Source organism: Vombatus ursinus, unplaced genomic scaffold, assembly GCF_900497805.2.
Source record: "Vombatus ursinus unplaced genomic scaffold, bare-nosed wombat genome assembly UNPS02000580.1, whole genome shotgun sequence".
In the NCBI taxonomy this organism is placed as follows: domain Eukaryota; kingdom Metazoa; phylum Chordata; class Mammalia; order Diprotodontia; family Vombatidae; genus Vombatus; species Vombatus ursinus.
In genome coordinates this window covers 579,102-590,031 of record NW_020940358.1, presented here as the reverse complement: position 1 = coordinate 590,031, position 10,930 = coordinate 579,102, and the positions used below count along the sequence as shown (strand labels likewise).

Sequence of the window (10,930 nt, the reverse complement as noted above, 5' to 3'; positions counted from 1 at the left end):
CGGCCCGGGGCTTCTCTCGCCTCGCCCCTCGAGCCCCGCCCCCTTCTCGACCCTGCTCCGGCTTCGGTTCTGGCTCCGTGAGGCGGCTCCCGCGGGGTGAGTGGGGGAGCACGTCCTGCGGCCCCGCCCCGCCAGCGGGGGCCCCCCCCTCACTGTGAGCGCTCCCCGACAGCGCCTCTTCGAGGCAGGCCTCCTCCCCGCAGGGCCCCCCACCCAAGAGACGCCCCCCGCCCAGCTCCTGACACACCTCACCCCTGGAGGGACTCCACCTCCCTGACATACCTTCCCCGCAAAGCCCCCCCCCCCGACACGGCCCACCTCACTCCCCAAAGACCTCAAGCAGGGATTCACACCTCCTCCCTAGCACACCTTGCCCCCAGAGGACCCTCAGCGGGGACCCCTCCCCAACAGACACTTTACCACTAAAGGACCCTCCATCAGGGAACCCTCCAAGGTAACCTTCCTCAACAGACACTTCACTCTCAAAGGACCCTTTCCAACAGCGATCCCCCCCGCACTCCGCCCGGGCCCACTTCCCTAACAACAGAGCATTCGTCCTCATAGTACCCCGCCCAACAGGGACTCCTCAACAGTGACTCCTCGAAGGCCTCATCATCAGATAGCAACCCTCCTTTAAGAGATCCCTCCCCAACCGTGGTTCTTCCAGGGACCTCCCCTTCCCTAACAGTGACCCCCTTGGGGTCCTGTCCCCAGTAGCGACACCTTTTCCTCAACAGCGAATCTCTTAAAGGATCTCTTTCCTAAAAGCAACTTCCCCAACAGAGAATGTCCCAAGGGATCCCATTCCCCCCAAAATGACTCTCCCAAGGACCCCCTCCCCAACAGCACATTCTCAAACTTTTTTCCCATCCATCTCTGACAACCCCTTCTGTACTCCGTTTCCCTGCCAACCCCACCCTACCTCCTCCCTCCTTCCCCCCTCAGTCCCCCAGCCACCCTGACAAGGGTTTCCTACAGCTGGAACTTGGTACAGCGAAAAGGCTCTGGAGTCAGGCTCTTGCATTCAGATCCTGCCCTTACATCAGTCAACATCACCTTTGTGACCTTGGGCAAGTCATTCCATCTCTTTAGTATGTTTCCTTGTTTGTAAAATAAGGAGAGGAGTGTAGACCAGATGGCCTCCAGGACAATGTCTTTTCCAGCTCTAGATCTCTGATTCCTGTGTCATCAGCCCTCCCTTCTCTCTCTGTGTCCTCAGGATTTAAAACCCCTGCTGTTGCCTTGAGGTGTGCTGCTGTAGCACTGGTATGTGGACCTTCAGGAGAATGGAAGAGACTCTGCTCCCTAGAAAGATGCTTTGAGGAGCATGAAGCTCCTTCCTTAAGGGACCATTTAAAGAATGGGAACCAGCCACTAGTGGAAAGAGAAATCTCTGGCAGAGCAGCCACTTTTGGGAAGCTTGGGATTCTAGCTTCAAAGCTTCCCTGGGGGAGCCTGCCTGAGTGAACCCCAAGACCTGGGGCTGGGTCTGACTTGGGAAATGCCATGGCCATATCTGTCTATAGACAGCAAGCATCATTACCAACCATTCTGTTAAACTATACCTTACGCTTAGGAGAGTGTGTTTTGGATTTCTGTGATAACAAGGTATGAGGGATCCCCCAGACTAGAGACCCTTAATTTCCAGGGACTTAGATCAAAACTACTCAGGTTAAGAAAATCCTGCCAATAACCCCAGTTTTAATTCTATAATCTAGAAACATCTGAGCCTCATATTCTATACAATAAGCATCTGTTTCAATCCCTGGGCATATGCAAACTCTGTATTTCCCTTACATCTTGATTTCCAATTTTCCATTGCCTTTTTATCCCACTGCTGCTAGCACTTCTATTTCCTAACCAGGGAGATGTGGATTGCATTTTGATCTGTCGCCTGGAGGATTCCTCACACAGATAAAGTCTTGACTTTGATTTCGGTTTCAGAAGTCAGCAGTCAGCTCCCTTCTTTGGTCTTCCATTGGGCAGGATAGCCTGGTTTTGACCTGCCTCACTTTTTCAGTACCTTGTTTTTCCTTGAGCCTCTGTGGTGGAGGTCGCTTGCATTTCCTCTATGGGGAAAGGTCATTAGGTGGCAACTCTAAATGGAGTGGTCCCAGGCTGTAGTAACTCTCAAAGGGAGTGGCTAAGTCCAGGGTCTTGGTACCGTTTGTCTTGTACTCAAAAACCCTTGAGTGGCTCAGATCCAGCTCCTCAACAATTTCAAGGCCAAGTCTATAGGAAGCTGATGTTGCAGAGATTGTTAACCTGGAAGAAGGCAGGTTGTAATGCAGGCCTGAGGTGGCCTTTTTGCCTTATCCCTAAATTACTGGTACATCCTTGGAAAATTGTAGAGAAGTCCTCAGCTCAACTCATGGGTAAGAATTCCCGGGGCTGGTGGTTATCGAAGTGTAGTTATTGTTGTTTGGACTTTAGCATTTATTCAGCAAATATTCAGTGTATGTTTACTGGTATAATTACAAGAAAGTCTTCTATAGTTTCTGGGGCCTCAGTGTTTAGAATCCCTAGTTTATTTCAAAATTCCACTAATGTGCCAACTTTTACTTAAAGACTTTCATATTTCCCCCAGCACTAGTATTCACTCCCCTCCCCATTATCTTCTTTCTAATATATGTATATACATATATGTACACACAAACACACATATATATGAATATATACTTTCCTATTTCCTCGATGTCTACCCTGCAAAAAAAAGAATTATCTTCTATTTTTTTGTATACAGAGGGTAGATAGATAATGTCCCAAGAGTCTTTGTGCAGTTTTAAGCTTTAGTAGCTTAGGTTTAGTAGTAGTTATCTCTTGTCTCCTGCTTAGCTCATAAACTTCTTGAGGGTAGGAACTGTTTAGCTTTTATCTTTGTATCTTTATCACCTAACTCAGTGCCTGGCAGGTACCAAGTATTTCATGAACCCTCATTTGATTACTGTGGAAAACAGTGTGGCTATTTGAGTCTCAGAGCCCCAGACCCTCTGTTCCTGGTTCTGCTTTGCTTATCCATTTCTCCTTAGCTCCCTAGTCCTCACCAGGCTAAACAACCAGGCTTAGACTTGGGGTCAGGAAGACCTAAATCAAAATTATTCTCAATCATATTAATTCTGTGACCATAGTCAAGTCTTTTGGGTTTTTAATTTCCTTCATCATTAGATTGTGAGCTCCTTGAGGGCAGGGACTGTCTTTTGCCTGCCTTGTATCACCAGTGCCTGGCACATAGTAGGTGCTTAATAAAAGTTTATTAACTGATCTACAAAAGAGGGATAATGATATCTATAGGACCTACTTCAAGTTGTTGTGAAGATCAAATGAAATATATAAATGTCAGTTTTATACTTGTTGGTTTTTATTATACCACTGCCTTGTCCCCCCATTCTTGTTATTCTGTCTGACTCAGGTGATGTGATTTCAGAGTCCGTGGGGACAGAATGACACGATGGATGATGGGGGCAACCCCTTCCTTCCAGACAGTATTATTTACCAGATCTTCTTGAGCCTGAGCCATGAGGATGTGCTAACTGCAGGGTTGGTGTGCCGCCAGTGGCAGGCAGTATCTCGAGATGAGTTCCTGTGGAAGGAGCTGTTTTACCGATACTATCAGGTGGCTCGAGATGTCCCTCGTCATCCAGGTCAGTGAATAGAAGTTAAGGTTGAGGTTGGGCACCATCTTCCCTGGGGGATGGAGAGGGCTTTTTTTTTTTTAAGTCTCCAAGCTCAACACCCAGGCTTGAGACATGAAGCTTGTGTCACAACTTGCTGATGACTTGATGACTGGTTCCTGGTCACAGTAGAATAACATCACCCAGGGCCATAGATTTAAAGCTAGAAGAGACAGAGATCATCTAGTCTAACTCTTCTAATTTTCTAGAAGAGCAAATTGACTTGCCTAAGATCCCACAGGTTCTCTGAAGCCTTCTATGTACAAAGCAGTGTATTATTAGGGTCTTGGGGAGATATAATATTTGTATAAGATAGGGTCTTTGCATTCATGGAGCTTTGTATTTGGTAGTTTCTATGCAAATTTGGGGAGGATTGGGTTCCTGCCTGTAGGAATAATTGAGAAGGGTAGCATACATCTTCCCTTTACCCTGCTCAAGCCAGCACAGCCAATGGGGCTATGCCCATAGGTCATGCTATAATACACAAGTTTGCTCCTTAGAAATCATTTGTACTTTTCTCTTCTCTTCCCTGTTGCCCCAAATGACACCATCTTTTGGCTTTGTGTGGTACAGCTGCTGTCTCCTGGTATGAGGAGTTTCAGAGGCTCTATGATACCATTCCCTGTGTAGAAGTACAGACCCTGAGAGAACACACTGATCAGGTCCTTCACCTCAGCTTTTCACACACAGGATACCTGTTTGCATCCTGTTCCAAGGACTGTACTGTAAAGGTAAGGCTGAGGGCCTCTAGAGTGTTACTGTAGTTGCCTTGGACTACTGTTCCTATTGAACCAAGATGCCAGCTTCCTCTTGGGAGCACTGGGATAGTGATCTAGCATGGTCAACATTTCTTTGTGTCCAAAAATAATCATGGTGACTGGCCAAGGTGTTGTCATTACTCCTACCCAGGCCTCAGCCTTCTGGGCCAGTTCATCCTGGGGTTATAGCTAATCTGCCCTCAGGAAAGTGTTAGAGAATAGGCAGAGAGGGGCTGCAGACTTAGTGAGGGAGAGAGTCAATGGCTCTTGTATCCCTTAGGGCCACACACCCTCTCTACGGAGCCCTAGCCAAAGTCCTTTGCCAAAATGGGCCCATGTCTTAATTCAGTTGTCTGGTAGAAATAGGATCTAGTCTGAGAGGAGTCTGGCTCCTGACCTCCAGATTCTTGAATCAAACGTAGACCTAGGCACAAATGGGGATTTTGAAGGTTATGGGTGAGTTCTGTATCCAATTACAAGGAGAACTGCACTGATTTTAAAAAACAAAATAATAACAATGGAAAGAATGTGAAGATTTCAGTTTATACTTTTAACCTGGCTGATGATTCTAGGCATTCAGCATTTTAAGTCCTTGTGTCTGATCCCAAGAGAAAAGAGGGGAGGGGTTGGAATTGTGGCCACATTGAAGCCTAGCTAGTTACACACCTTCGGGTCTGAGATCACTTTCTAGCACTGGGGATCTTGAGCCACATCTGGATATTACTTAAAGGGAGGCTGCTTAGGGAAGGTTGGTGAGTATTCCTGTTTTAGGCTTTCTTATAGATTTCCTGGTGGGTCTGTTCTACCAGCTGGAGCTCAAGGTATGAAGCCCCTTTAACTCTTGGCGTCACTTTTGCCAGCTTGAGCCAAGCTGGGCTTTGGGAGAAATAGCCCACCAACTCCCAGGATAGTTTTCTCTGGGCCTTTTGCAACCAGAGGGAATGGGAGGCATTTCACACACAATTGTGCTATCAGGGCTTACCACCTAGGTCCTTGGGATGCATTCCTTGGGTTAACATTGAGTATGGAACAATTACATTGATTTGTGGGGATCAGATTGTAGTGACCCAAGCTGGAATGGGAATCTTGCCTTGGTATGTACACTTAACTCTGACTCTCTCTCCTGTATCTACTACCACTGGCTTACAAGATTTATCTGACATGGTAGATAGATGTCCTTCCTTCTCTATTCTCAGATCTGGAACAATGACCTGGCCATCTCACTCCTGCATAGCTCCAACATGAGACCTTACAACTGGAGCTACACTCAGTTTTCCCAGTTTAACCAGGATGACACACTGCTTCTGGTGTCAGGAGTCTTCCTGGGGCCCCACAACTCCTCCTCAGGAGAGATTGCTGTCATCAGCTTGGGTAATTATACTGCCATCCTTCCCCCACAACTGCCCCCAGTTCCCTTTGCCAGATGAGGTATCAGAAGCCCAGCCTTATCTTACTGGGGGCTCCTCAGGGAAAGCCTCCTTCCCTCTGAAAGTAGGGGGAGAGACTTCACTACTGCCCTCCCATTCCCCCCCAACCTCACCCCCCCCTTCTTGCCTCTCTGCTCAACAGACAACTTTGCTCTTCTCTCACGAGTGCGAAACAAGCCATATGATGTGTTTGGATGCTGGCTCAATGAAACCAACCTGATCTCTGGGAATCTGCACCGGATTGGAGACATCACATCCTGCTCTGTGCTCTGGCTCAACAACGCCTTTCAGGTTGGGAAGACACTCTTTGGGGTCCCTGGAGGACTCTCGCGCTGAGAGAGGGAATAGAGGTCCTTACGCTTTTTATGGCCAGGGCTCTTACATGATGTGCAGGAAGGTCTCAGGGGAAGGGCCTTGAGTGGGACGTCAGGAGCCCTGGGCTACATAGACTTATTATCCTAATTCCATGCTTGATTTTCTGTGACACTTTGGGCCATGCAACCTCTCTAGGTCTTACTTAGTCTTCCCACCTATGAGAATAGCAATCTCCGTCTAAGGGTTCTGTAGGTATCCTGGAAAAGTGACACATTCTAAACAAATACAGACTTCATCGTGGCAGCTAGAATGCTTCTTATAACTCTTAGCTTGTCCTTTTCTCCAGGATGTCGAATCAGAGAATGTTAACGTGGTGAAGCGGCTCTTCAAAATCCAGAACCTTAATGCCAGCACAATTCGCACCGTGATGGTGGCCGACTGCAGTCGCTATGACAGCCCTGACCTCCTACTGGATGCTGGACCCCAGCCGGCTTATGTTGACACATCCCCTTGCCGGGTTTTTGACCTGGGCAGTGATAATGAGGAAGATGAAGGCTGGGTCCTCCTCCCACCAGAGACCCAGTACCCTCGGGGCCCCAAGGAAGGGCTGCGGCGCTTCCTCGATGATATCATGGAGGGGCGGGCACGACCCGTCTTGTCAGAGCAGGAGCTGGAGAGCAAAGTTGCAGAGTTTCTGGCCCAGAGCCGGACCAAAGCCCCAGAAGCCAGCAGAGAGAGCAATGACAAGAAGAAGTATTTGATCTTCACCACTGGCTGCCTCACCTATTCCCCACACCAGATAGGTAACAGGACAAGCTTAGATAGCCTGGTGACCAGCTCATGGTGCCCAAGGGAGGGTCAGGAGAAGCAGCATCCCACACAGGCAGTGAATTGGAATGTTCCTTGAAGGGAAGTGGGAGATGAGATCTGAGGAGGCCCCTGAGGATGAAGAGGTTATCTAGGTGCTCAAGAACAGGAAAAACCAACTGGGGGTAAATAGAATTATCAAATGGAGTGGCTAGGGCAGAAATCAGGTTGAGGGATTGGAGAGTGGGGTTAGTGAAGAAAGAAGACCAGGGACCAGCTCTGCACAATGCCTGGCATTGCTATTGAGAACCACAAGGTGGCAATACTGTGGAGGCTTTTAAGTAGACATTTCCAGGTGGGTAACTATGGGGCTTACAGCCATGGCTTCAGAAGTAGTGATTCCTTGCTGAATGGCTGGCTCTTACGTTTGAGGAGGATAGAGATATGACAGAAATTCTTGTAGCTCTATGAACTGACAGACCTAATGCTTTTATTTCTCTGGCCCAGCACTGTTTTAGACGGTACTCATACCCAGTTATCTCTGGCCTGTTCTCAACTAAGAGACAATTCAGTCACTTAGATTCTGGTGCTAGTTTTTCCCTTTATTTTCTGAGTAACTTAAAACAAAAGGGCAGCTAAGTGGCAAAGTAGATAGAGTAGGAGGTCTGGATCCAGGAAGACTCATCTTCTCGAGTTCAAATCTGGCCTTAGACAGTAGCAGCGTGACCATGGGCAAGTCACTTTGTCTTAGCTCCTCATGCCTCAGTTCCTTATCTGTAAAATGAACTTGAGAAGGAAATGGCAAACCACCTCAATATCTTTGACAAGGAAACCCCAGATGGGTTTATAAAGTGTTGAATATGACTGAAAAATGGCTGAACAACAACTTAAATACTTTACCCTTCTTCAGTTTCCACACTTACAAAATAGAGATGATACATGTCCTTCTAGAAACTTGTGGAGGAAATAAAAGAACCTAAGTTAGATAACTCTTTGGAAAAAAGCTGAAAGCCCCAGAGCAATGTTAGGTAGCATTACTGATGCCATTATTATATTTACTCTTTTTTTCTGTTGCCTTTGTACTCTTGGGCTTTGTCATTCTGTTTTAGTATCTTCAGCTATCTTAAGTAATGCCTTCACTGGGGGGACAGAAGTAGCAGCATTTAGGGTAGAACAGAAATGGAAAGGACTTATCCAGGCTGTTTTGCTAATAGCCTGTCTTCTCCTTTCCCTTCACCTTAAATCTTTCCTCTCCCCTATCAGGGATTAAGCAGATCCTGCCTCACCAGATGACAACAGCAGGGCCAGTGCTGGGAGAGGAGCGACGTTCAGATGAGTTCTTTGACTCACTGGATCATGTGATTGACATCCATGGACACATCATTGGGATGGGCCTGTCACCTGACCACAGGTGGGGTTGAGGATGTTGCCAATCAGGCAGACTCCTCAGGGCAAGAATTAGTCATTGACTCAGGCAGGGGTTGCCAGCATGGGGGAATCTTTTGGGATCCAAACTCCTCATTTCCCCTTCCCAGGTACCTGTATGTCAATAGCCGCTCATGGCCCAGTGGCTCAGTGGTGTCAGATCCCATGCAACCGCCTCCTATTGCTGAGGAGATTGACTTACATGTGTTTGACCTTAAGACTATGAAGGAAGTGAAGAGGGCCCTCAGAGCCCACCGTGCCTATACCCCCAACGATGAGTGCTTCTTCATTTTCCTTGATGTCAGCAGGGATTTTGTTGCCAGGTACCATCCCCCAGGAAGCCCAAATTCATACATTTAAGCTCCCATCCCAACTGGAATTGACAGTTTCCTTTTTGGGGAGTGGGGTAGGGGAAGAAGGAAGACTATACCCCTATCCCAACTAGGGTGGGGAAATCACTTGGGAAATCTGGGTTGAGGCGATTTCTGCTCATTTACACAAGGACACCATATGAATAGTACTCGGGATGACAGAGATGCTAAGGATAAAATATAATAGAAGCCAATAAACAAAGTTTGCAGTAGGACAAGATAAGGCAGGACAGAGTCCTGTTCATGTAACCTATTCTTCCTGATATCTCCCTTTATAGGTTGGTTGTAGAATAGAGTGGAGGGGCCTTGGCAGTCTAGAACATAGCTACTTTGAACTTCTACTACAAGGATCTTGGTCTTTGTCACAGACTAGGATCCTACCTGTATTATCTACCCTGGGGTGGAGGGGTAAGGTAAAGGATTTGAGGTGGAATTCCAGTTAGCTCTGACTTATCCTGTCTCACATGTGCCCAACAGTGGTGCAGAAGACCGCCATGGCTATGTTTGGGACCGACACTACAACATCTGCTTGGCCAAGCTACGGCATGAGGATGTGGTCAACTCTGTGGCCTTCAGCCCGCTAGAACAGGAGCTGTTGCTGAGTGCCAGTGATGATAATACTATTAAAGTATGGCGATCTCCCCGCACTGTGCGCATCCAGCAAGCCTGTCGTCCACGGCCCCGTCCACTCTTCTTCTCCTGGCTGGGCAGCCAAAAGAGCTGAGGAACCCAATCTTGCTATCTTGAACTGCCAGGTTCTTCTGAGGGGCAGACACCTTGCTTTACAGGAGATTGTTCTAGGTGCCCAAGCCATCAACAAACCAGAGAGAAGCAGCAGTCAAGACTGGTGTGGCTGGTCTGACAACTAGGACCAAGTGATGACTCCCATCTTGCTCTCCTTCAAAGCCTAGTCCAGGGACTGACTTTGGAGAGCCTGCCAAGTGACAGTACCTGTCACACACTTTGCTCAGGACCCTATTTTGTTGATGGCAAGTTGGTATTGAGCTGGAGAATCCTTTTTCATCCTTGGGCTTACAGTAGTTCTGCCACAAGATGACGTCTAGCCATTAACATGAACTGTTTGTTTGCGGGGCAAAGTCTGTGTCTGACAGCAATGCTGGCAGAATTATAGGAGAAAGAAGAGTTCAGACACAGATTGCTTCACCTCCACCCCCTACCCCCCACTCCCTATCCCTTCAATTCTAGCACAGGGACAACTGAGTAGGATTTATGAGTAGAAATAATTTTACAAAATAGGTTATTTGAACTTTCCTTTTACTTAGGTTTCATTGTGTTCTATTTCAAAGCTAGGATTCTCAATTTTTGAGGTTTGTAAGGAAGCTTAGTTGTATAGGCTTACCAGGAACACCTGGGCTTCCTCTCATAGGATTGCTCACTACCCACCTGGAAGCTAGGGACAACCATTCTGATCAAGGACTCTCCTTAGAGGTTTTCACTTTACACGTGTGTTGTTTTTTTTTTTTTTGGTTGCACTACAGTTTATTTTACATATGCCATTGACCCACTAAAGATAAATGTTTCTCCAGTTTGGCCCAAATGAGTTCATTTGATCTTTGAGATTTGCTTTGGTTAGAAAGAGCTTCTTGGCTTTGGTTGAACCCAGTTTGGACTTAGAGCTCTTGTTGCCTTGGCCTAGCTAAGGGATTACAAACAGTTGGGTCAGCTGATAGATTCAACCTATTAAAGAATGGTACCCTCACTACAGGGTTCAGGGATGGAGGTGGCTCCATACTCTGCGTTGCCCCATTCTTTTCCTAAATAACTTATTTTGAACACCAGCATCAGTAGCTCCTTTCCTTGTAACTTGGCCAGAGGCCTGTCTGGGAAGCTACAGGGAGGGGTTGCTGGATCTACCATGGTGAAACTGTTGGTATAGGTTCTTGTGGGGTCCTGGGGTCAAACTGCATGTCTGCCTTTCCAGTGCACCTCACTCCAGTCCTGAATAAACACTCATTGAATATCTCTTGTCCTTTTTGTGTGTGTGTGTGTGTGTGTGTATGTGTTATACTGTAAATAAATACTCAAGATAAGGCTTCTGTTTAAAGTATGCACTATTAAAAAGCACTATTATAAAGGTAGCATTATTGCCATCTCAGCATTGGCAGTTGAAATTCTAGGGTAAATCCATGATCTTA

The 10,930-nt window shown here is 47.1% G+C and overlaps 1 protein-coding gene across 3 annotated transcripts; it reads left to right on the top strand.

The window, feature by feature from the left end:
- FBXW5 (F-box and WD repeat domain containing 5) lies at window positions 1-10,764 on the top strand. Of its 3 annotated transcripts, XM_027850973.1 has the most exons (10): window positions 11-96; window positions 1,220-1,266; window positions 3,410-3,641; window positions 4,245-4,402; window positions 5,626-5,800; window positions 5,999-6,147; window positions 6,518-6,974; window positions 8,242-8,389; window positions 8,514-8,726; window positions 9,252-10,764. In XM_027850973.1, the coding sequence occupies exons 3-10, from the start codon at window positions 3,449-3,451 to the stop codon at window positions 9,496-9,498; spliced, it is 1,740 nt and encodes a 579-aa protein (XP_027706774.1). In that variant the 5' UTR covers window positions 11-96; window positions 1,220-1,266; window positions 3,410-3,448; the 3' UTR covers window positions 9,499-10,764. The 3 variants fall into 3 exon arrangements, with proteins under 3 accessions (XP_027706766.1, XP_027706784.1, XP_027706774.1); XM_027850965.1 differs by lacking the exon at window positions 1,220-1,266 and having other exon boundaries at window positions 1-96; XM_027850983.1 differs by lacking the exon at window positions 1,220-1,266 and having other exon boundaries at window positions 4-96; window positions 3,425-3,641.
- Window positions 10,765-10,930: the final 166 nt, after the last annotated feature.